General features: G+C 37.8%; 1 protein-coding gene across 2 annotated transcripts in view; it reads right to left on the bottom strand.

Annotated features, from left to right (window-relative positions):
• The window catches only part of LOC150079033 (twitchin-like), a 2,795,346-nt gene that overhangs the window by 1,840,932 nt on the left and 927,653 nt on the right, over positions 1-26,761 (bottom strand). For both annotated transcript variants that reach the window (XM_090382361.1, XM_090382360.1), the window contains one exon: positions 15,718-15,862. In XM_090382361.1, coding sequence (XP_090238487.1) covers positions 15,718-15,862 — 145 coding nt within the window. The remainder of the gene's footprint in view (positions 1-15,717; positions 15,863-26,761) is intronic.

Raw genomic sequence — 26,761 nt, 5'->3', positions numbered from 1 at the left:
ATCCAAGACATTAGCATCAAACATCGAAGCTGATGAAGATTACCTTCAGAGATGCAGATTTAGTGATGAAGCAATGTTTTACATATCAGGGAGGGTAAATCATCATAACTGCAGAATGTGGAGATCAGAAAACCCTCACGCCATTCAAGAATTTGAAAGAGGTAGTCCAAAGGTCAATGCCTCTTGTGCTTTGTCATGTTTGGAAGTTTTTAGGCCCTTTTCTTTTTGCGGAAAAAACAGTGACGGTGGTGATCTATCTGGAAATGCTACAGCTGTATCTGTTACCCCAGTTGGAAAATTATCAGCCTAATGTGGTGTTCCAGCAAGATGGTGCATCGCCACATTGGGCTCTTATTGTCCGAGAATTTCTTGATATGCATTTTTCTGGGCGCTGGGTTGGGCGTGGTTGACCGATTCCATGGCCTCTGCGCTCACCCGACCTTACGGTGCTTGATTTCTTCCTGTGGGGATACATGAAGGACACTGTGTACAAGACCTCTTGATGAAATGAATGAAGCTCAGAATTGTTGCTGCAATTGAAACAATTACACTGCAAATGCTGGAGAACACTTGGAGGGAAATTTAATATCGCTTGGGCAGCTTATATGCCACGAAAGGCACGCATGTTGAAGTTGTTTAACATTCTGCAGTATTGATTCTATAGGTAATAAAACTTTTTGAGTTACACTTTCATATTCCATAAGCAGTTTTATTTTGTTGTTTAGGGTTTGAAAACTATAGGCCACGGAAACCCCGACAATAATTTAGAATCACCCTGTATATGATGTCAAAATTATTTTTTTGCATCTAGTTCCTTGGTCACTGCTTCACAGTAACCTATCAGATTAGTCAGACAAGACCACACCCATGACAAATCCATGATGTGATTGCAGTATAATTGCATGCCTGTACAAAAGGTCTTGCCTTACTTCTTTAACCAGTGATCCATTATTTTCCCCCTGGAACAGACATTAAGCTAAGAAGTCTGTAATTAATCATAACTCCTTTTGATCCCCCATTATGAATTGGAGATATATTTGCACTTCTTCTTCTTTCAATATATTGAGGTAAACTCTTCTTATTATTTTACTAATACTTCTTCATTCCATAGGGAACTCTCCTAAATCCAAGGATGTTCTCATAATCATGGCTAAGGGTTTGCTTACCTGCTTTGCTGCTTTCTTTAATATAATTGAATAGATTCCATCTGCCCCAGGTGCCTTTTTTATTTTCTCAACAATTTCTCCTCCACTCCCCTTTCAGTTATTACAGAGGAATTTAGTTCCTCGCTAGAGTCTGAAAAACTTCTTGCATCTGCTTCCCTAAAGAATTCCTCATGTGTGAATGTAGATGCAAGATACCTATTCAATTTGTCAGAAACCTGGGCAGGGTCATCAATAGTTATCCCTTAGACATCAAGCAACCCAATGTGATTTAACCCCTTCCTTCTACTGTTAATATAAGCATATAATTCTTTTTTTTTTCTTTTTTCTTTGGATTCTCTGCCAGAGATTTCTCATAATGTGTGCTGTCCTGACAGCCTAGCTGCACTGCTGAGAAAACTTCATATCTGACTGCACAATTACTACACAAGGTTATTTTTTTATTTTCCACTAACTTGAACATAGTACCGCACAGTTTACATTAATCTGGGATTACTACTACCCATATGCAGTATTTTCGCATTTTTCAATTTTAAACTTCAGTTGCCATTCTCAGCCCAACTGACTAATTTGTCTAGATCCTGTTGCAGTGGCATACTGACATTACTGTCATTAACCACTATGCCAACCTTTTTTATCATATGCAAACTTAGACATCGAGCCTCATATACCTTAATCAGTATCATTAATAAATACAGAAAACAATAATGGGCACAGCACCTTGGGATAGTCGAGTGATAACACTAGCACACGAAGAACAGTGTCCATTAATAACAAATCTCACTCTTTTTTCTCCACCCAACCATCCCTTTACCCATAACAGTATCTTGCCCATAATACCACACCTCCAATTTTTTTATCAATCATTTATGTGCAACAGTATATCAAAAGCTATCCCAAAATCTAAGTGTATGGTATCAAAATTATTTTTTTGTATCCAGTTCCTTTGTTATTGCATCACAGTATCGAATCCAGTTGGTAAGACAAGATTTCCCGATTACAAAACCCATGCTGTGACTGAACTATAACTGCACTTTTGTCTATGTGGTCCTGCATTACTTCTTTAACCAGTGAATCCATTATTTTACCAGCAACAGAAGTTAAACTAATAAGTCTGTAATTACTCATGTTACCCTTTGATCACTCTTTGTGAATTGGGGATACATTTGCACAACTCCAGTCCATCCACAGGGACTTTGCCATGAATCCAAGGATGCTCTCATAATTATAGCTAAGGGTTTGCTTACCTCCTTTGCTGCCTTCCTTAATATAATTGGATTGATCCCTTTCACCCCTTGTGCTTTTCTTACATTTAACTTCAGCAATTTCTCTTCCACTTTTCCCTCAGTTATTATAAAATGATTTAATTCCCTGGTAGAGTCTGATAAACGTCTGGCATCTCACTCCCCTAAAGAACTGCTCAAGGTGAATGTAGAGGCAAAATTCGCAAAATGCTTTTTCTGCTTGTCAGCAAACCGAGAAGGATATTGTTTGTTCCTTCTATGTTTTGCTTAGTACTGTACTATTAAAATTTCAAGTAGAAGTAAAGGAAGGTCTAATTCATCATGACAGTTTCAGCTACATGTAGGGACAGTTTACAGTAAAAAACTCAGTAGATGAAATTTTATAGTATTGTTGAACGTGCATATTCTTTTGTACTCTGGTTGCAAAATTGGTGTTCAGGGAAAAATTTCGCACAACAAATCTGATGTGGCAAAATGGAAAAAATTAAAAGTATGTTTTGTTCATGTGTTGCAGCAAGAATTGAAGAATCACACTAATAAGTGCATGACAAAAAATATCAGAGATGTTTAGAAAAGCAAGCACAGCATAAAATATCCTAACATATCATTTGCAGCAAGGCCTGTTCCACATAATGAAGACCTGCTAATATCATATCCCCCAAAATAATGGGAAAATGGAAGCAGTAAGAAAATAGCAAGGAATCTTGTGTTGCAGACTCCTTTACACTAGCCATATATTTGGCTAGTGTAAAGGAGTCAACATATTTGGCTAGTGTCAACATATTTGGACTACCTTTCACCCAATTAACCACCTGTAGATTTGAGCATGTACAAAGAAGGGCAACAAGATTGGTGAGGGGAATTAAGGGATCCTCTTACCAAGAGAGGCTTAAGTTCTGCAAATTGCAGTGGCTGGAGACTAGGCACCTGCACAGTGATCTGATTGAGGTGTATAAGGCCTTGAATGGATTGAGCACACTGAATTCTTATGGGATCCTTCCACTTGTTCAGATTACGAACCTAAGGGGGCATAAATTCAAATTAAGAAAAGACAGATGTAGAACAGATGTGCGGAAATTTGCCTTTAGCCAGCGGGTGGTTAATTGCTGGAACAAACATCCATCTGTTGTTGGAAGTTGATAGGTTAAATAAATTTAAGGAGAAACTGGACAGGCAACTTGGAGGGAATGATGTGATTTTTTTTTTTTTTTTTTTGGCTGATGCTGCATAAGCTCATACACTTGCCTTCTTGCATCACATGCCACTACTACTACTACCAACCAGAAAATTTTAACAAACCACACTTAAGAAAGAATTAAATGACTTATTTCTTGATTTAAACTTTTTTTTTAATATGTGAAAACCACAAAAACAAAACGGTATTAGAAACTACAGCACTAAGTACTGTGTGCGTGTGTTGAAGTTTGAGAAGATGAAAGAAAACATTTGTTGATATTAGACTTGAATTTCTGTAGATTGTAATTTTCACAAAATAGATATGAAGACAGGTTGCTCCAGAAAATGTCAAAGTAATAAATGAAGAAGAAGAAAAGCTGGTTGTTTAGGTTTGAAGCTGGACATTAAAAGGATGCTGACTGTTTGCAGCATGTGGTTTGGAAGAGTTTCAGTGGGGCGTGGAATTATAGAAGTTAGTTCAGAAGAACAATGCCCAAGGAAGTATCTATAAAAAAGGCATGCCGCAGAAGCAAAACATCTATAAGACAGAGAGTGGAGAGACTTTGTAACAGTTGGGACATTAATTAACCTAATCACTTCTTTTGAATGGAGTCTAAAAGCCTGAGAGAGTTTTTAGGGGGGTGGGGGACAACCCAAATGTGGGAACAATATTCGATGGTAGAGTGGATTTTACATTTGTACAGAGTGAGTAACAGTTTAGAAGAAAAGTAGTGCCAAGAGTGAAAGATAAACCCAGTTTTATAGGTGCAGAGGAAGCAAAATAATTCATAATAATTTCACAGAGGAATCAAGGTAATTTGTAATACAGCTATGGTTTTGCCTAGAAATCTGAGTGTTGTTGAAGATAAGCATAGGAGCAAAAGAATTTTTTTTTTGTGAGATATGTTGTTGTTATTTGGTTTTTAGGAGCATTAGCAACTAAGGCCATATTGCTCCAGGAATATGCGGTGGTCATTCCCTGACCTTTCCGCATCCTCCGTATTTGGTAGTGACGGTTCGAACCCCGGTCTAATCAAGAAGCGTGGGCTACGCACTGCTGCTCCTTCCCACCTGGCTACGTAGGCGCCTTTTGTGAGATATAACACAGGATTGAGTTTTAGAAGGACTGGAATTAACTAAGTTGTTCTTGCCCCACTGGAGATCAGCATTTAAGGAAGTGGTTGTTGTTGTTTGTGGTTTTTAGGAGCATTAGCAACTAAGGCCATATTGCTCTGGAGATATGCGGTGGTCATTCCCTGACCTTTCCGCATCCTCCGTATTTGGTGGGCACGGCTCGAACCCCGGTCTAATCAAGAAGGGTGTGCTGCTCCTGCCCACCTGGGTACGGAGGTGGAAAGGAAGTGGTAGTGGATATCTTAGAAGTTGAAGCTTAGAAGTGAAGGACATGTTTTCTCCAACTGGAAGGTGGAAGCAATGTGCTACCATCAGTAAAGCTATGGATAGGACAAAGTCTATAGTCAATGGAAAAATGTTGTTAATATACAAGAGGAAAATGGTGGAAGAAAGAACTGAATCTTGGTGAACACCAGCATTAGTGGAGAAGTTAAAAGACAGGGAGCTGTCTATCATCAACTGCAGTAAGCAGAGAGAGAGAAAAGGGGATACCCAATTACAAAAAATAGTTGACAAACCATAAGATGGAAGCTTATTGAGAAGACCTTTATGCCAAACAATCAAAAGCCTTTGAATTGTCAAGAGCAACTACTTGAGTTTCACCAAACATTTCCACTGAAATTTTCCACAGATGGGTTACACAAGCCAGTATATATCATCAGTGGATTGACACTGACGGGATGCACATTGGCTTTCATAAATTAGGCAGAATGTGTCTCAGGCAATGGGACAATAATTGGATGGAAAGGATTTGTCAACCCTTTGTAGGAACTGTAAGAATATGAGCAAATTCCCAAGGAGAAGGAAAAATATCAGCGGAATAAGTAAGTGTAAAAAGGTGATACATAACATCAGTAAGTTCAGGAGCACAGGTTTTGAGAACAAGTAGAGAAATACTATCCAGACCTGAAGCTTTCTTGTCATCAAGATTGCTCAAAATTCCTCTGATATCCGTTTGACAGAAGACTACATGAAGAATTGATTGAAGTGTACTCTATTCAATTCCTCTGGTAGTCTTGGAGTGTGAGAATGGTAGGAGGTGGGCTATCGAGATCATCAATACAATAATAAAAAGAAAAGTAGGATTCTAGCAGGTCAGTTTTATCTTTAGCTGAAGTGGCAACAGAACCATCAGGTTTTAACAGAGGTGGAAGTAGAAATGGGCAAAAGTGGAGGCCAATAACTTTGGCAAGAGACCAGAATGCTCAACAACTGTTTGGTAAAGAAGCTAGTTTTCAACACTTAGCCTGTTCAGAATCTTGTATTTGGTTGTTGATATGGAGGTTTGATGGCGCATAAGCTACTTTGGCTATAATACGCCTATTCATTTATTATAAAAAGAGATGAAAAAGTTTCATAAATTCAGAATTGATTAAAAAGTCCGGTTTGCTTTATGAAGTTGAAAAATTCGGAAATATCTGCATCATCTCCAATGAGATTCTCTAAAGTTATTGGTCTACGAAGATTAACCAGTGATAGCAGGGTTGAAGTTGTGTCTTGTTCATAGTAAGGGCAGTCAATGAGAATGTGTTTAATACTCAGATTTATATTACAAAGTGGACACTGTGGTGGGTCATTCCCTGTGAGTAAATAAAGGTGGGTCAGATAAGTATGGCCTATTCTTACCCTTGAAAGGACTACCACTTCTTGTCTTGATGTGCGGACACTGGAGCACCAAATTTTTGGATCATGTTTAAATTGAAAGAGTTTATTATTAATTTGAGAGTGCCATATTGCTGTCCATTTTGACAGGCATGCAACCTGAATGATTAATGCATAGTCTGATGGCAGAACAGGGATATCAGTTAAGTCGAAGCTAGCTGGATTTTTTGCAGCTTTATCAGCCAGTTCATTGCCCAAAATGCCAGAATGAGCTGAAATCCAGCAGAAGGTGACCAGTTGATTGTGTTCTTCAATTTGTAGTAATATGCTTTTTTTTTTCATCTAGAACAGGGTGTACTTTATCTAAGGGGTTACATAAAGCCAAAATTGAGCTGAGGGAATCAGTGTAAATAACAGATTTTAAAGCACAGTCAGAAGAGAGATTAAGCTAGTTTGATTGCATATAATTCAGCTGAGAAGATACTGAATTCAGATGGCAAGGATGCTGAAATAACGGTATTTGGAAACACTGCAGCCGCTCCGACGTTTGAATTAGATTTAGAGCCGTCTGTATAAATTGGAGAAAAGTCAAAGTATCTTTGAGTGTGAGCTTCATAAAGTTGTTTGATATTTGATGTTTGTAAAATGTTCTTTCCCCATTGAGAGAGGTAAGTGTCACAGGTTGTATAGGAGGTGGAACCCATGGTGGTTGAGTACAAGTTGTTACCTGTTGTACGGAAAGGATGGAAACATTCCAAATTTGCATCAGTTCAAGAAGGCAAAGACCAGCTGGCTTTACTATGCTTGGTTTATTTCTGAAAAGGTTTTCTAATGGTGGATTGAACAGATATGACTGAGTCGGATGCATGGCACAGCTTTGTATCTTGACAGCATACTTCAATAACAGTGTCTTCCTACGTAAAGTTAGTGGGGGTTTATGGGCATCAATGTAGAGACTATGTGCTGGTGATGTTCTGAAAGCACCGAGTGAAAGTCTCAAGGCACTGTGTTGAATTGGATCAAGCCAGCGTAATGCACTCACTCTGGCTGAATCATAGATGGGAGCTCCGTAATCAAGACAGGATCTGATTAATGCCTGATACAGCCGAAGCAGAGATGTACGATCTGCGCCCCATGTTTGGGAGGATAAAGCTCTGAGTATATTTAACTTTTTTAGACAGGAAGTACGTACATTTTTTATGTGGTCTATAAAATTTAACTTATTATCAAGTGTTAATCCTAGAAATCTGATGCTATTAGTGACCAGGATTGAGACATTATAAACTTGAAGTTCAGGATCCGGATGAAGTTTGCGCTGTCTACAAAAATGGATGGCAACTGTTTTCTGCTGCGAGAGTCGATAGCCATTGAGGCTGGCCCACTGTTGTATTTTATTAAGTGATATCTGGAGCTGTCGTTCAATAGACCTCATGTTTTGGGAATGGCAGGAGATGGAAAGATTATCTGCATAAAGGTAGGTCTCAACTGTATTTGGAAGCTGATTGGTGATGGAATCTATTCTAAGAGCAAACAAAGTGGCGCTCAGTAGTGATCCCTGTGGTACTCCTTCTTCCTGTATAAACGTTTTGGAGAGGGCATGTTGGTACTGAACTTGAAACGATCTAGTACGTAGGAAGTTCTGAACAAATATAGGAAGGTTGCCTCGCAGACCAAGAGAGTAAAGATCACTAAGTATGCCATGCCCAAGTGATAGTGTCAAAAGCCTTCTCGATATCTATTGAAACCATTACAAGATGTTCACGTTTAACAAAGGCATTTCGAATGGCAAATTCAGCCTTGCCCATAAGATCTAAGCATGACCTATTTTTACGAAAGCCATATTGGCTATGACTCATTAGATGTTGTGACTCAATGGTCCATACGAGTCTTTCGTACAATTTTTTCAAGGATTTTGCTCAGGCAGCTTGAGAGAGAGATCGGTCTATAGCTATAGGGGTTAGTTGGATCTTTCCCAGGTTTTAGGAATGCCAAAACAGTAGAGTGATGCCAAGAAGTTGGAAAAACATTTTCTAAAAATATACGATTGTAAAAAACCAGAAGCAGGCTTAAAGCTTTGTCATCGAGATGTTGAAGCATGACATAATAAATCCCATCTGGCCCGGCAGCACCATTGTGGGCTGTTCTAATGGCATGCAGAAGTTCAGAGTGTTGCAGAGGTTTGTTATATGGAAGAGTACGTGCAGTTTGAAATTTTATGGCATGCTTTTCTCTAGTTTTTTTAATTCGTTGGAATGATGTAGAATATGCTGATGCCGCTGATATTTCAGCAAAAGTATTGCCCAAAGCATTAGCAATATCTAAGGAACTGGATAGATCTTGCCCTTTCCAGGAGAGGATTGGAGAAGGTATAGTAGGAAACTTACCAGATAACTGTCTAATTTTTTTCCATATAGTTTTCGGATCAGTGTTTCTGTTAAAGGTCGATGCAAAACGGGTCCAGGATTCTTTCTTGGCTTGCCTTTGTACAAATCGTGCTTTTGCTCTTAGCTTCTTATAATTAATGAGATTGGTTGTGGTTGGACATTGCCGAAATAAATTCCAGGCTTTGATTTTTGCTTTCTTTGCTTTTGTGCATTCGTCATTCCATCAGTAATTATAATGCTTGCGACCAGGAGGATTTGATAATGGTATTGTGTCCTTGGCCACTTTTAGGAGATGTGATGTGATGTAATCTGTTACATTATCAATATTCTGGAGCTGGATTTTTTCCTCGTCAAGAGAGATTGATGATTGAAATTTTACCCAGTTTGCACGAACAAATTTCCATTTCCTGCGGAGTTTGTTTGAAGGAGACTGTGATATTAAAAAATTGCATATGATTGGAAGGTGGTCACTGCCCATAGGATCATTTAAAACGTACCATTCTATGGTTGGAAGGAGTATTGGAGAACAAATTGAGAGATCTATTGCTGAGGTGTGTCCAGTTGGGAGTTGTATGTGAGTGTGCGCACCAGTATTGAGTAAGGTGAGGTTTTGTGACTCTAGAAGGCTTTCAACGAGTCGACCACGTGTGTCTAGTTTAGGATCGCCCCATAAGGGGTGGTGCCCATTAAAATGCCCTAATATACAGAGAGGTGGAGGTATCTGTATGAAGAGATCTTCAAGATATTTTAAACAGTAAGTATGGTTTGGTGGTAGGTATATTGAGACAAGTGTTATTGAAATATGTAGAGTTATATGAACAGCAACAGCTTCTATTTCAGTTTGAAGTGGAATATGTTTAGTTGGGATCTTTGAATTTATTAGGATTGCTACACCACCATGGGCAGCATTTGCTATATTACGATCTCTTCGATAAAGACAATAGTTCTTTATTGAAGGAGAAATTTGCGAGGTTAGGTAAGTTTCCTGAAGACAAAGGGCAACTGGAGAATATCGGTTAATTAGATCATGGATATCATCTGTGTTGCAACGAAAGCCTCTGCAATTCCATTGTAAAATACAAGGCATTATTTGTGTTTAATTGATGGAGATGTATCTGACTGCTTTTTGAAGGTTACTGGCTTATCACGTTCTAATTTAGATTTGTCTTTTTTGGAGAAAACTGGCCGACCTGTGTCCATTTCTTCTTCTGCATGGATTTCTAGAAGGGGATCTTCCTGTATGGATGTGCCATCTGTGTCCATGGTTGTGTCCTGAAAATTTTTCACTACATTTCCGTTTGAACTATGAGATATGGTATCTGTGGCTGGAGTAGGAGATGCCGCTGGTATTGTCAGAGGAGTATTATTTGCCTGATCAGAGAACTTGGATTGTTGCTTAGAAAGAACACATCTAGCCCAGTCAGAAATTGATTTGTTAGTGGGAACTGTTACATCGGTTTGAGTAGAGACTGTCTGATATTTTTTTACAGCATTGGCATAGGTCATATTTTTGGTTATAGAAGGAGCAAGTAATTTTCTCGCTTCTGGGTAACTTACTTTGTTCTCAACCTTGTATTTTACTATTTTCTTCTCGGTTTTCCACTTTTCACATGTCTTTGAATATGCAGGATGGTCACCTTTGCAATTTGGGCAGGTAATTTTTGTAGCTGTACAGTTACTTTGTATGTGATCTGAGGATCCACAATTAGGACAGAAAGGAACTCCTCTGCATACAGTTTGTGAGTGGCCATACTTTTGGCATTTGTAACATCTTAAAGGGTTTGGAATGTAAGGTCGGATGCAGCAAAGTAAATAACCTGCTTTTACAGAGGAGAGTAAGTTGGGTGTATTGAAGGTGAGAATAATATTTCTTGTAGGTGTAAGTTCATTATCTTTTTTAATCATTATTCATCTTGCTTCAATTACGTGTTGTCCCTGCAGCTCTTGGGTTATTTCTTCCTCGGTAACGTTTAATAAGTCCCAACTGGATATCACACCCTTAGATGAATTTAGGGTTGTGTGTGCAGATATTTTAACTGGAATGCCAGCAAAGCTTGTCAGTTGTAACAGCTTTTCGGAATGTCTGGTGGTGGTTTCTACTAGTAAGTCTCCTGATTGCAGTCTCTTCACCGTCTTGGGAGATCCTGCAATACCCTCCAGATGTTTTTGTATGACAAACGGAGACAATTTATTAATGGGCTGACTAGTAAGAGAGTGGATAATTAAGAACGATGGGCAAGGTTGCTCCATCCGATCAGTCTTTTGCCTCTTTGGATTTTTGTTCTCAATATCCTGATGGTCTGTGTTTGCCATGTTTGCTCCTTTTAGCCCTTGGCAAGTGGTCTTACTTGCCAAGATTTCCGGCCCCGCCACGGGGAGGCAGAAGCAGTGTCGCTAGGAGGCCAAGCGGTTAAAGTGTTAGTTAGTTAGTGGAAATAGAAATATATGGATAAATAAAGAAAGGTGAGTTTCCTTTCTCTGTTCTAACTTGTGGCTTTTAAGTGTAGAACGATATAGAAATAAAGCTGCTAATAGAAACGTACGAAATTAGAAAAAACTTTAATCGCTTTTGATGAGCACTCTATATATCGCAGAAAAATCGCTTGACCTCGAATTCGCTTGGCACCCGGGGCATCTTGTATTTGGATTTTTGCGAGTTTTAGTATATCAGAATCTTGTACTTTACTATTTTTGCGAGTTTTAGTGTATGCATAAAACAAAACTGGAGATTTGGATGAAAGCCAATTACGATATGTTGCATATCATAATTGACTTGCATAACATAATTGGATGCAAGCCAATTATGATATGCAACATTCTTAACTTGAAGCAGGAACTAAAATTGCAGTATATGAAAATGTCACAAATTGTTTTCAAAATATTTCATCATGCAAGACAATGTGTTTCAGTAAAGGTATTCAATAGACTTCTGAATTAAATGGACAATTATTACAGTCTTAGTGAATGGTGTATATTTAGAATTAAATATAATTCTAAATATACCTCAGAATATTCTGAGTGCCTCAGAATTAAATTTAAAAGCAGTATTGCTACACAATGGAAATGTATTTCCCATCAGTTTCTCTACTTCATGTTTTTTTTTTTTTTTTTTTGAAAGAAATATATGAAATTCTGAGTGTAATAAAGCATCATTACTTTGCTTGAATTATTTGTAGTGATCTTAAAGTAATTGGTTTACTCACTGGTCTTCAGGTAGTTTTCACAAAATACTGATTTATTATAATTTTTTTTTTGTTTGTGGGACAATGATACAACAGAAAAACATTACATTGTGCAACAGTAGAAGCAATTTTTTTACCATGGAGAAGAATATAAAATATGCCCCACAGGTTCAACCCAAAAAAAAAAAAAAAAAAAAATCTTCCATCTTGGATATAAAGCTATAATGTAACTTTAGCAGAATGATTCTGCAGCTGTAGTAGAAGAATTTTGTTGAGGCTCTGAATGGAGAAGAAAGTTTTGCAATTTAATCACTCATTTATTTAATCACCCAATTTATTCGCTTATTGGATGACTGTTTTTTTAAAGCAGCATGTTAGAGAGGCAACAAGAAGGAATTATCTGATTACATTTATCAGAAGTGATTACTAATGCATTAAGAATCTACAGATAAAAGATCAGCAAATTCTAAATGAGAAGAAATAAATCATAGAAGCTACTAGACTTTTCATACCAACTAATAAATACTGTTCAAAGTTTAGGCCTAAATGGATTTCAGATGAAATAATGAGACTCGTGGCAGAGATAGAAAATTTCATGGGATGTGTATAAATTATTAGGTGACACAGAAGCCTACGGTGGATATAAACTAGTCTGTAATCAAGTCACAAAGGAATTTAGACAAGTGACAGCAGATTAAGAGAAATCTTTGGCAAAGGGTGCAAAGAAAAGGAGCAAAGACTTCTTATTAAGTAAATACCAAAAGGAAGGGGATGAATCAAATTGGTCCACTTAATATCGATGGTTTACTGTTGATGATCCTGCTCAGGTTGCTGACAAACTGAATGAATATTCTGCAACTATATTCATACATGAAGAATGCATTAGGGAAGTGGATGCTAGAAGTTTATAAAAACTCTTAATAGGGGGTTAAATGAGTTTGTAATAGCTTAAAGGAAAGTGTAACAGAAATTGTTGAAGTTACACATAAGAAAGGCACCTGGGGCAGATGATTATCTATCCAATAATATTAAGGGAGGCAGCAAAGGAAGTAAGTAACCCTTAGCCATATTTATGACAGCATCCTTAGATTCAGGGGCAGTCCCTGCTGATTGGAGACGTGAATGTATCCCCAATTCACAAAATAAAACAAGTCTGTAATTACTCGTGTTTGGTAACACGAGTAATTACAGACTTGTTAGTTTAACTTCTGTTGCTGGGAAAATAATGGAGTCACTGGTTAAAGAAGTAATGCAGGACCATCTAGACAAGACTGCAGTTATGCTTCAGACACAGCATGGGTTTGTAAGAGGAAATCTTGTCCGATCAATTTGATTGGATACTACGATGTGGCCGCAAAGGAACTGGATGTAAAAAAATAATTTTGATATCATATACTTGGATTTCAGGAAATATTTTGATACTGTTGCACATAAAAAACTGTCAAAGCGGTTAGTGATAGCAATGATGGTATGCTACTACAACAGGATATGGGCGTCTCCGTAGCCAGGTGGGAAGGAGCAGCAGTGCATAGCACCCGCTTCTTGATTAGACTGGGGTTCGAGCCCGTCACCACCAAATACGGAGGATGCGGAAAGGTCAGGGAATGACCACCGCATATTCCTGGAGAAATATGGCCTTAATTGCTAATGCTCCTAAAAAACAAACAACAACACAACAGGATATAAATAAATTAGGCAGATGGGCTGAGACTTGACAATTGAAGATTAACATTGACAAATGCAAAGTACTGCATATGGATAGAAGTAACCGCAGAATAACATACCAACTGTGAAGTACTACAGTCAGGATAGTGGAAAATGAAAAAAATCTAGGGGTAATTTTGCAGTCAGATATGAAATTCTCTGAACAGTGAAGACAGACTGCCAAGTCAGCTCATGGGTTTTTGTCAATGATATACAGGAATGTTTTTAGCTAGGATAAGGAAGTGATTATCCCTTTGTAAAATCCAATGGTCAGGCCACATCTTAAGAAATACATATAGGTCTGGACGACTCATTTTAGAAAGGATATGGAGCTGCTGCAATGAGTGCAGAGAAGAGCAATAGGATTGGTGAGCAGAACAAAGGAGTGCTCTTAACGAGAAAAATTGCAGTTCTGCAAAGGGTAATGTAGGAGATTAGGCACTTGTGATGTGATGTGACTGAGGTTTAATTACACTTTACTTTACACTTTACATAAATTAAGCCTGCTACAAAATGCATCAAACATCTCACCATGGCCTTAGGCTTCAAATAATGAGGTGTTTAATGAGGCTTTGAACGAATTGAGCAAGCTGAATCCTGATGGGATTTTTCTTCTTGCTCAGACTATGCACATGAGTGTGCATAAATTCAAACTGAAGAAGACCAGTTGCAGAACAGATATGTTTAAGTTTTCTTTAGCGAGCAGGTGATTGATTGCTGGAACAAACTTCCATCTTTTGTTGTGGAAGGTGATAGCTTAAATAAATCAAGGAAGAACTGGACAAACCATTGGCAGAAATGGAAAGTTTTTTTTTTTTTTTTTTTTGATGATGCTGTATAAGCTTGCTTTCTTGCATCATTTGCCTTTACTAATGCTGATACTAATCAGGACTCGGGACATATCCACAATGGAAAAGTTGCTGGGATACTGCCATTTCTTAAGATAGCAAGCAAAATGGACTATAGGTAAAACTATCCAAGTGGCAAACATTTCTACGGAAACAGAATATATGTAGTGCACTTACATATTTGGCAAAATATCTTAAAATCAATAAGATTCATTTTTAAGATAGCATATGTATTAGTGTATGATATTTGTAATTGGCTGTTCAATAAATTATTAAAATTTCATTATATATTTCAATGAAGATGTGATAAAGAACAAAATTTTAGTATTTTTGGAATTAGAAGATCAATTTATCTTAGAATCTGCAACTTTTCATCAGGAAGAAAGTAAGTTTTTTTGTTTTTTCCCCCAGTGTAATTTACTCATTTATTTATTATATATTTCTAAAAAAAAGTTATCATTACAATTCAGTTTTACCCATGAATATAATCAATTATTGCAAATGGCATGAGATGTTACACAGTGTCAATGTATTTCTCTATTTGCTTTTATTTTATAAACCAACTATCCATGCATGCTTTGTCTCCTACCACATAACTAGACAAGCAACTTACCCCTACTGTCACATTGCCCCAATTTGAACACAATCATTTGTGTAAAGGATGATGTGTACATCAAAAAATGACATCCCTACAAAAACTGAATTTAAGAGTATTGGAATTAACAGTTATCAAAGATATTCATTAAAACTGCTGAATTACAGGTTGGATGTATGTCTGAAACTGGGATGAGGTGGAGTGGGAAACATTTGGCCTTTTTTTTTATACTTGCGTAAAAATATTCAAACTACAGAAATTACAGCAAAATAAATACAGAAGTTACAGAACTCATCATAAAATAAATACACCTGGAACAAAAAAGAGAAAAGGAAAATAAGCTGCACTGTTACTTGTAAGTTCATTTGTTTTGTTTTGTTTTTCTTCCTTACAGCACTCAGTAAATATTTAAATTTTAAATACCAGGTTCTTTTATGGAAACTTTGTATTATATATATATTATATATGTATTATATATTATATATAGAAATATATATACATATTTCTGTCTTCTATTTTTATATATATATTTTTGTAACTACTGAAAACAGAAACTGGTACAATAAGAAAAACAGCAGGGAATTAGTAGAAAAAGTAAAAATAAATAAATAAATAAACAATCATTGTGCTTTGTTGAATATTGAAATGAATTCTTCCAGTCAATTAAGTTAAAATAAATACTAACCTGCGAGATGGTTTAATTTCCACCTTGTTTAGCTCCCACTTAATATCTGGTGGTGGTTCACCACCAATTTTAATGTCATATTTAACAACCTGACCTTTCTTCACAACAATGTTCTTTAGATCATCACCGATAATATATGGTTTAACTATTAAGAGAAGAGATAGTTTTAACATTTTATAATTTTTATTATGAATATAACATCATAAGTGTTTTGTAATTTTAAGGATAATTATGCTATCCTTAAAATTACAAATCTGTTTTGTTAAATAATAATTTAAAAGTACTGTTTCAATGAAAAGATAAAGACACAGATTGTGGCAATTAGGTTATATTATTTGTTACATCCAATATAAACATAGCAACTGGAATTCAAATAAATCCTGGAATGACACAGGATTTATTTGAATTCCAGAATATTATTTGTTACATTCAATATAAACATAGCAACTGGAATTCAAATAAATGCTGTGTTATTCCATTTATTTAATGGTATATTAAATTAACATTAAATTGTGGTAGAACTTGTTTGAAACAAGTTCTACCACAACTAAGGCCAGTAGGCATTATTAACAATTCAGTGAACAAATGAAAGGAATTCATTTGAGATTCCAACCATACCAGAGGGAGTACTGCACTTTAGGTTTGCAACAGGAAGAAATCTGATACATATCATACCACATAGCTAATCCAATTATAAAAATTTCATAAAAAATGCTTCACCTTCACTTAAGTTAGAGATAACCTAAATAAAAAATCCACTGGTATGTCACTGTGGGTTTTTGCAGAAATCCACTGTGCTACACCAGTGGATTTTTTGGCACAAGTAAGATAAAATATGTATTTATTAAAATAGTAGTAAAATAAAAATTGTGAAAAACATAAATAAATAAAAACTTTCATGACCATGTCACTTCATTAGTTATAATATATTCAAGCAATTAATTCAGCTTGTATGTAGGGCAAATAATATTCATTATAAGCAAAAATAATGGCTATTGGTTAGATAAAGGTACTAAAAGAGATAAAGGATGATCTCTGATCAGGGTTATTATTACTAGCAAATAAAGGACATCTCAGAGTCATATTGTGGGGGGGAGACTTTGGAACTAATGCATGATTGTAATGTTTATAAATTAGTACAGAAATCCATTAAAAATTAAATAAATGTTGAATAATAAAATACATTAAGTATACTTATGTGAACTCTGGGCTTTGGGATATCACCTGCTATGTTACAGCTAGAGTCTTACATTCAGTTGCGTTCCCACAGGCAGGGTTGTAGTGGAGGGTATACATGGGTTTATGACGTATACCCTCTGGATTTTTTTAGGTGAATAGTGTATACCCTCTGGATTTTTTTAGGTGAATAGCATATACCCTCTGGATTCTTTTAAGTTAATAGTGTATACCTTCTGGTTTTTGAAAGACTTGAAAAAACAAATATTATTAAAATATTTACTGAAAATTAAAATATAAATTTATTAGAATTTGATTCTTATACAGTATTTATAGTTTTTTTTTTTTTTTTTTTTTATGTGAACCCCAAACACGAGAGGTATTAGAACCTATAGTACTTAGTACCGTGTTTGGGTTGGAGGTTGAGAAGACAAAAGAAGATATTTGTTGACATTGGACTTGAACTTCTGTAGATTGTAATTTTCAGAAAATATGTATGAAGGAAGGTTGTTCCAGAAAACGGCAGTTGAATGAATAAATGAGGAAGATGAAAAGTTGGTTCTATGGGTTTGAAGTTGGACAGTAAATGGATGTTGGCAGCATGTGTTCAGACTGTTTTGAAAGAGAGAGCGGGAATTATAGAAGCCAATTCAGAAGAACAGTGCCCATGGAAGTATCTGTAGAAGAGGCATGCAGCAGAAACAGTACGTCTATGAGAAAGCGAGTGGAGAGACTCTGTTAGAGATGAATCATTAATTAACCTAACTGCCCTTTTCTGAATGGAATCAAGAAGTCTGAGAGAGGTTTTGGGGGCACCCCAGATGTGGGAACAATATTCCATGGCAGGGCGGATTTGCGATTTATACAGAGTGAGCAGCTGTTTGGAAGAAAAGTAATGCCGAGAGAGAAAGAGAAAACCAAGTTTCTTAGATGCAGAGGAAGCAATATTTGTAATGTGCTTGTGCCAAGAGAGATTAGAAGTCAGGGTAATCCCCAAAAGAGATATATCATTTTGCCTAGAAATCGGAGTGTCACTAAAGATAAGCATAGGAGCCGAAGAATCCTTTTTGCGAGATATAAGACAAGACTGAGTTTTAGAAGGGTTGAAATCAACTAAGTTGTCTTTGCCCTACTGGAGAATTACATGAAGATCGGCATTTAAGGAATTGGTAGCAGATTTTCGAGAAGTTGAAGCTGATTGAGCAGGACAAGGTTTCTCAAAATGGAAAGTTGAATGCAATGTGCTATCATCGGCAAAACTATGGATAGGAGTGCCAGTCAATGGAAGAAGGTCATTAATATACAAGAGGAAAAGAGTGGGGAAAGAACTGAACCTTGGGGAACACCGGCATTAGTGGAGAAGTTAGAAGACAGAGAGCCATCTACCATCACCCTCAGTGAGCGATCAGAGAGAAAACTGGATAACCAATTACTAAAAACAGTTGGCAAACCATAAGATGGAAGCTTGTTTAGAAGACCTTTATGCCAAACACGATCGAAAGCCTTTGAGATGTCAAAAGCAACTACTTGTGTTTCCCCCGAACCTTTCCATTGAATTAGTCCATAAATGGGTAACATAAGCCAGAATATCACCAGTGGATCGACACTGACGGAATCCATACTGGCGATCGTTGATCAGACGGAAGGTTTCTAGGTAGTTTAAGAGTTGGCGGTTAATTGATTTCTCCATTACTTTAGAAAGAATAGAAGTAATTGCAATGGGACAATAATTGGATGGGAGGGATTTGTCACCCTTTTTAGGAACTGGCTGGATATGAGCAAATTTCCAAGCAGAAGGAAAAACACCTTTGGAATAAGAAAGTGAAAAAAGGTGGCAAAGAATAGGAGTAAGTTCACGAGCACAGGTTTTGAGAACAGGTGGAGAACTACCATCAGGACCTGGAGCTTTCTTAGCATCAAGATTCATCAAAATCCTTCTGATATCCTTTTGACGGACGACCACAGGAGGCATTGAATGGAGCGTGTTGGGAATGGTGGGAGGTGTTTTACCAAGATCATTAATACATGAGCTGGAAGAAAAATGGGATGCTAGCAGGTCAGCTTTATCCTTGGCTGAAGTGACAACAGAACTGTCTGGTTTGGACAGAGGTGGGAGCAGAGATGAGCAAGAAGCAAGTTTTCTACTCTTAGCCTGTTCAAACTCTAGTTTTGACTGATTAATAACTGCTTTACAATTGTTGCGAGCTTTGGTGTAGGCAGAAAATGAAACTGAAGAATTAGAAACAAGCCAATTATGATATGCAACATTCTTCTCTTTAACAGCCTTAGCACATTTATTGGAAAACCAAGGTTTAGATAAAGGACGAGATTTTAAAGTGGAGTGTGGGATAAAGGATTCCATTCCTGCAAGAATAATTTCACTGACACGATCTGAGCAAACGTTGACATCAGAAGTTTTGAAACAGTAATCCGACCAAGGAAAAGAAGAAAAGAAGTCTCGCAGGTCATCCCATTTTGCATTCTTGTAATGCCAAACAACACGAGGTTGGGAATAGCCATGAGATAAAGGTTCCATTGGAGAAGAGACAATCACCAAGTTGTGATCTGAACTGCTTAAAGGACATCTCACTTCGACTTAGAAGGGTTTGTGAGAAAAAGATCAAGCGCATTGGCTGTATGATTAGGATTGTCCGGTATTCTTGTAGGTAAATGAACAATCTGTGCTAGGTCATTAGTAATTGCAAAAGCCTCAGCATCTCGAACTGCTGGGTCGGTGTGACTAGAAAACGGAAGCCAGCTGGAGTTGTGAACATTAAAATCACCAAGGAAAATTACCTCACTGTTAGGAAAGTTGGACTGGAGAAAGTCAAGTTGCAAAGAGAGGAAGTCAAAGAGCTCCAAGTGATTAGTGGAGTTGGGAGAACGGTAGAGACAACGAATGAATTTGACACAATGAGGTAGAGAGATTTTAAGCCAGAGAAGATCAAAGAGAGGAGATTCCAAATTTCCAAGTCTCTGACAGGGAATATCAGAACGGACATATGCACAAGTACCACCTTTGAGGCGAAAGGCATCATACAGTGAATAATTTGGCATCTGAGATGAGCAGTAGTTGAATCAACCGATAACTGAGATTCTGTCAGAAAAAGTATATGGGGTTTGGCAGACTGCAAGTGGAAATGGACATCTTTGAGATTAGAATTGAGACCACGTATATTTGTGAAATGAATTAGGAAGTGCTTGGGAGGTTTAGATCTTTTCGCAGATAAGCTTGTTCTATTAGTTTGACAATTCATGGTGTATTCAATATTAAGAAAAAGTGGATGGGACATGCTGTATGAAGTAATGAAATTTTTGGATATGGCGTACACGTGGTAAGATTATATCCAGATCCTTGACATAACGTGGCCTCGACAATGCTCCCCGCATACACACTACTCGGACTCCCTCCAGTCACTATCTGGCAGAGTAGAGGTAGCAAGATTATACACTAGCTGATCCGGAAGCCTCCTAGAGAGTTACCAATAGGTTCGGTCCGGTGTACTAACTAGCGGCCGGCCTGCGAACACCGTTTTAGAGCTGTACCCTCGAAATGTAAGGAATATTGGATCTCGCCACGATGTTCATCATAACCTCAAAAGTCATCAATCATACTGCATGATGGAAGGGAAAGGGAAGGGTTGGCCGGAACTTAGCTCTAGAGACTAAACATGGGTTGCACCACTTCAAACCTCCAATAAGCAAAGTGGTGGTATTTCACCGGTTGATGAGAGTCATCTACCACCTAGTACTGCCTGGTAACATAGAGGGGCGGCGTTCCTCCATGTGGTGTGGGCGCCACACCTCGACCCCTGCTTACGTTGGTTCACACCTGGGTGGTCACCCACCATGTATTTGTGCATGGAAGTTATACCCAGGATTACTAACAGTCCCACCATCGTGAAGGTGCAAGCAGAGGATTTGGCTGTCACAGACCGTCCGGACTTTGCCGAAATTGGGTCCACTTCATCAGGGTCCACTTGACTTGAGTGTCACCTGAATATAAGTTCCATCAGCGTTTTAGACTCCCAGGTAGCAAGTACAGCTTGTCTGGCATATCTGAGAGAATGTCTGTGACAACCTCAAGAACCAAAGTCTCACAAAGCCTTAAAAATAATACAAAGTTGTATTATTTTTAAACACTTTTACTAACATTTCAGCAGTGATTTTTCATGTGATAAGAATCTGCAGATAAAGGAATGGTGGCAGTGACCACAGTGTACTGATGTGGGATTTAGTTAAAGATGTAACTACCATCAGGGGTAAGGGGGAGAGTTTTTGTTTTCGTAAAGGTGACTACAGTGATCTCAGAGAGTTTTTAAATTCTATACAGTGGAAACAACTGATGATGTTACCAACAGTAAATTCTAAATGGGAAGCTATCAGGGATTTAATCTTGGAGGGTACTAGGCTTTTTATGCAAACTAAGAAATACTGTTCAAGGTATAAAAGGATATCAGATATTAGTCCTAAATGGATATCAGATGAATTAATGCGGCTCGTGGCAGAGAAGAAAAATGCATGGGATGAATATAAATTATCAAGCAACACAGAAGCCTATGCCAGATATAACCTAGTTTGTAATGAAGTCATAAAGGAGGTTAGGCAGGCAAAGGCGGAATACAAGAAATCTTTGGCAAAGGATAAAAAAAACAGCAGAGAGTTCTTTACTTATGTAAACTCTAAAAGGAAATGGATGAATCAGATTGGTCCACTTAACATAGATGGTTTGCTAATGATGTTCATTCTCAGGTAGTTGATAATCTGAATGAGTATTTTGCATTTACATTCACACATGAGGAGTTATTGAAGGAAGGGAATGACAGAAGTTTATCAAAGCCTAAGAGGGAGATAAGTGATTTTGTAATAAGTGAGAGTAAAGTGGAGAAGAGATTGTTGAAGTTAAACATAAGGAAGGCACCTTGGTTGGATGGGATCTATCCAGTTATATTAAAGGAGGCAGCAAAGGAAGTTGCAAACCCTTATCAATAAGTATGAAAGCTTCCTTGGACTCAGGGGAGGTCCCCATGGACTGGAGGTGTGCAAATGTCTCCCCAATTCACAAAGGGGGTTCAAAACAAGCAGGGAGCTGAGCCCCCTGTTTGTTATGTTTGTTATTTGGTTTTTAGAAGCATTAGCAACTAAGGCCATATTGCTCCAGGGATATGCGACAGTCCCTGACTTTTCCGCATCCTCTGTATTTGGTGGTCATGGGCTCGAACCCCAGTCTAATCAAGAAGTGTGTGCTATGCGCTGTTGCTCCTGCCCACTTGGCTATGGAGGCACCCTGAGCCCCTAGTAATTTATTAAAATTATTTTACAAAGTCTATATTTGTAATCTATAGTGGCATCAGCCTCCTCCAATCCATTACTCCCTTCCTCATAGATCCACTGTGACTAAACTCAACTACCACCTGCTCTATCATCTCTGCATTTGAATCTCAAGCAGAGCTTGACATCTCCTATATAGACCCTGAAGCAGCTTTCGACTCTATAAATGCTTCTGCAATGATAAAACTACTTTCAAAACACTATCAGATCAAGGGAAACACTCTACAGTTCCTTGTGCCACTCTGTCAAAATAGAATAATTCAGTTTACTGTCCATGAGCACATATGTGAAGTACCTCTTCAAATGTGCCACAGGGTGGTGTCTTATCTGGGCACACTCAGACACCTGGGTGTGCCAAGCCCATACTCAACAGATGTGAGCACCTGGGGTTGATACAAGACATTAGTTTGCCTCAACAAACAATTATGTGAAGAGTAGAAGATATTGAAAAGAATTTGTTTGAACAACTTTTGGAAAACATAAAACAAATGAAATATTTTAGTATGGCACTGGATGACAGTATTGATGTAAATGACACAGGCCAACTCTTTATCTCTGTACGTGTAATTAATGATAATTTTGTAACAGTTGAAGATTTAACTGATCTACAGATTATGCACAGAACAACTACAGGTGAAAATCATTTTTTTTTTTAAATTTTTGCCAATCTACTGAAAAGTTAGGATTAAATAATAAAAATTAAATATTAAAAAACTAGCTAATTTTAATTTAATTGCATATAATTCTGCAGTATTAGTATTGACAAATGATGCAAGAAAGCAAGCTTATACAGCATTAGCCAAGGAGAAAAAATCTCATTTCACCTATCATTCACTCCAATAGTTTGTCTATTTCTTCCTTAAGTTCATTTAGGTTATCCACTTCCAAAACAACAGATGGAAGTCTGTTCCAGCAATCAACCACCCACTGACTAAAGGCAAACCTTTCCAGATCTCTTCTGCAACCATCCTTCCTCAATTTGAATTTAAGCCCCCTCATGTATGTACAAGAAGAATCCCATCACCACTGAGCTTGCTCAATCCATTCAAAGCCTTAAACACACCTCACTCAGATAACATAGCAGGAGCCTTGTCTTTAGATGCTACAATTTACAGAACTGAAGCCTTTCTCTTGGTAACAGCACCCCATTGTACACCAAATCACAACAATCTCATTGAAATCTGTACTCATTCCAGCACCTCTACATCTTTCCTAAAATGAGGCCTCCAGATATGTATGCAATACTAAAGATGTGAACTGACCATTGCAACACCTTATACAATGGGATAATAACCTCCCTTATCCCTGCTAGCAAAATTTATGTATTTCATTGACAAAACTCCATGTGCTGTCCTGGCAGCACGTTTGCACCACGCAGAGAACTTCCTATTTGACTGCACAATTATCTCCAGGTCTTTTTCATTTTCCACTACTCTGAGTATAGTACCACACAGTTTACGTTAATCTGGGATTCTTGCTACCCATATGCAGTACTTTGCATTTGTCAATGTCAAACTTCAATTGCCATCTCAGCCCGTCTGCCTATTTTTCTAGATTTTTGTTGCAGTAGCATCCTGTCATTAGTGTCATAACCGCACTGCCAACCTTTGTATCGTCTGTAAACTTAGATATTAAGCCAGATATACCTTCATCAATATCATTACTAAATACAGAAAACAAAAATGGGCCAGGACCAAACCCTGGGAAACTCCATGAATAACATTAGTCCACAAAGAGGAGTGTCAATTGACAGCCACCCTCTGTATTGTCCCATATAACCATCCCTTTATCACAAGCAGTAGCTTGCCCTTAATGCCAAACTGCTCCAATTTGTATAGCAGTCTTTTAAGATTTCTCATAATCTGCCTTAGCTTGCCTAAGCTCCTTTGTGATCAGATTACAGGTACAGTAATACCCCGACTTACGCGAACTCAGAGTTACGCGGTTCTTGATTTTTTCGTTTGGTGTATATCTAAAATTAGCTTACCAGTGATTTGGAAGTCAAATCATAAAGCTTGGGTGACAGCTTCCGTTTTTGAGGACTGGTTTGGTCACCACTTCATACCCGAAGTCGAACGTTATTGCAAGTCTAAACAGATTCCATTTAAAGTGATGCTTCTTATTGACAATGCACCTGGTCACCCTCCTGCCACCCTAATTAATTTCGACCCACATGTGAAAGTTGTTTTTGCCTCCAAACACAACCAGCCTGCTTTAACCGATGGACCAGGGAGTCATCAAAACATTCAAGGCTTACTACACGAGGCATTCGTTTGCACGTCTGAATGAAGCTATGAGACAAAATAGTGACATATCTGTTAAAGATTTTTGGAAACAATTCAATGTTTTAGATGCCATAAGAATCATTGAAGAATCTTGGGATGAAATTCACAAAAAAACATTGAATGGTGTCTGGAAGAAACTTTGTCCATTTTTTTTCAAAAACGAGAGGAAAACAACGCCAGAAACTGATCATGTCGCTCATGTGATAGAAGAAGTTGTTAATCTTGCCAGGCAATTAGATTTGGAAGTCAGTGGTGATGACATTGTAGAGTGGATATCATCTTTTAAGAGCAAAAAAGGTGATATAGTTGTACATGTTGGCACTAATGATATTAGGATTAGGAGACCGGCAGAATTACTTAACAAGTACAGGTCACTGTTGAACAAAAGCCGAGAATTAGGGTTGAATTTGAAAGTGTCTGCAATTCTGCCCAGACACGATAGAAGGGAGTATATGATGAGAGCCTTGTCGATCAATTCGGCCCTGGAAAGAATGTGCAAGGCTCAAGGGGTAGAATTTTTTTCAGCCTGGACTGTACTTGTTAACAGGAGAGACTGCTTCTATAGGGATGGGATACACTTAAATAGATAGGGTGCAAGAATATTTGCTGATGCTATCGAGGCAGTGTTAGGTGGGTCGGAAAACTGATAGCTTGGGGGGGATACAAGGACTAATAGTTTAACAGTAGCCGTAGGCAGAGGTGAAGGTGATTCTTGCACAACTTCTATTAGAATAAGTAGCGACCTGGAGCGTGGGGTGTTGGGGGTTTCAGGGACGGATGGCAGTCATCCTGAAATAGGTGGGTATATGGGATGTGTTAGGGTAACTAAGAATAGGGGTAGGAGCATGTATGCTTGCATGTATACCAATGCTAGAAGTATAGTAAATAAATTGGATGAATTTGAAGTGTTGGTCAAGACATCAAAGGCGGATATTGTTGGGATAGCAGAGACGTGGTGTCACACAGATATAAGGAATGCTGAACTGGAATTTGGGGAGTACAATGTGTATAGAAAGGAGGTGTTATGCTGTTAATTAAGAAAAACATAAAATCAAAAGAAGTGCATCCAGTTGATATAGATGAACAGTGCACTGTTGAGTCAGTTTGGTGTGACATAAGCACTGTGAAAGCAAAAATAAGAGTAGGAGTGTGTTATAGGCCTAATGACTCGAATGAGTACAATGAACAATTGTACAGAGAAATAGAGTGGGCTAGTAAATCGGAATGTCTTATAATGGGGGATTTTAACTTCCCAGATATTGACTGGAACTTGTGGGTTGGTCACTCACACACTAGTCAGACTTTTGTGGATTTATTGGATGACTGTTTTCTGCAGCAGCATGTTCGAGAGGCAACCAGAGAGAGTAATACTCTTGATCTGGTTATCAGCATTGATCATTCATGTATTAAGAATTTACAGTAAAGGAACCACTAGGTGGCAGTGATCACAGTGTACTGATGTGGGATTTACTTAAAGATTTAATTACCATCAGGGGTAAAGGAAAGGGTTTTTGCTTCCGTAAAGGTGAGTACAGTGGTCTCCGACAGTTTTTAAATTCTGTACAGTGGGATAAACTGATGATGTTACCAACAGTAAATTCTAAGTGGGAAGCATTCAAGGAATTAATCGTGGAAGCTACTAAAAGTTTCATACCTATTAAGAAATATTGTTCAAGGTTTAGGCCTAAATGGTTATCTAATGAACTAATGAACTAAATCGTAATAGAGAAGAAAAATGCATGGGATGCATATAAATTATCAAGCGACTCAGAAGCCTATGGCAGATATAAGCTAGTCTGTAATCAGGTGACAAAGGAGGTTAGGCAGGCGAAGGCAGATTATGAGAAATCCTTGGCAAAAGATGCTAAGAAAAACAGCAAGGATTTCTTTACTTATATAAACTAAGGAAGGGGGTGAATCAGATTGGTCCACTTGAGATCAATGGTTCGACTGTTGATGATCCTGCTCAGATAGCAAACAAACTGAATGAGTATTTTGCATCTACATTCACACGTGAGGAATTATTAAGGTTTGAAAATGGCAGAAGGTTATCAAAGTGTAGCAGGATACTTAATGATTTTGTAATAACTGAAAGCATAGTGGAGGAGAAATTGTTGAAGTTAAACATAAGAAAAGCACCTGGGGTGGATGGGATCTATCCAGTTATATTAAAGGAGGCGGCAAAGCAACTAAGCAAACCCTTAGCCATAATTATGAGAGCGTCCTTGGACTCAGGGGAGGTTCCCACGGAC

The sequence above is a fragment of the Mastigoproctus giganteus genome, chromosome 10 (genome assembly GCF_048544385.1).
Source record: "Mastigoproctus giganteus isolate SK-2022 chromosome 10, ASM4854438v1, whole genome shotgun sequence".
NCBI lineage: Eukaryota > Metazoa > Arthropoda > Arachnida > Uropygi > Thelyphonidae > Mastigoproctus > Mastigoproctus giganteus.
This window is presented reverse-complemented; position numbering and strand designations above follow the sequence as displayed.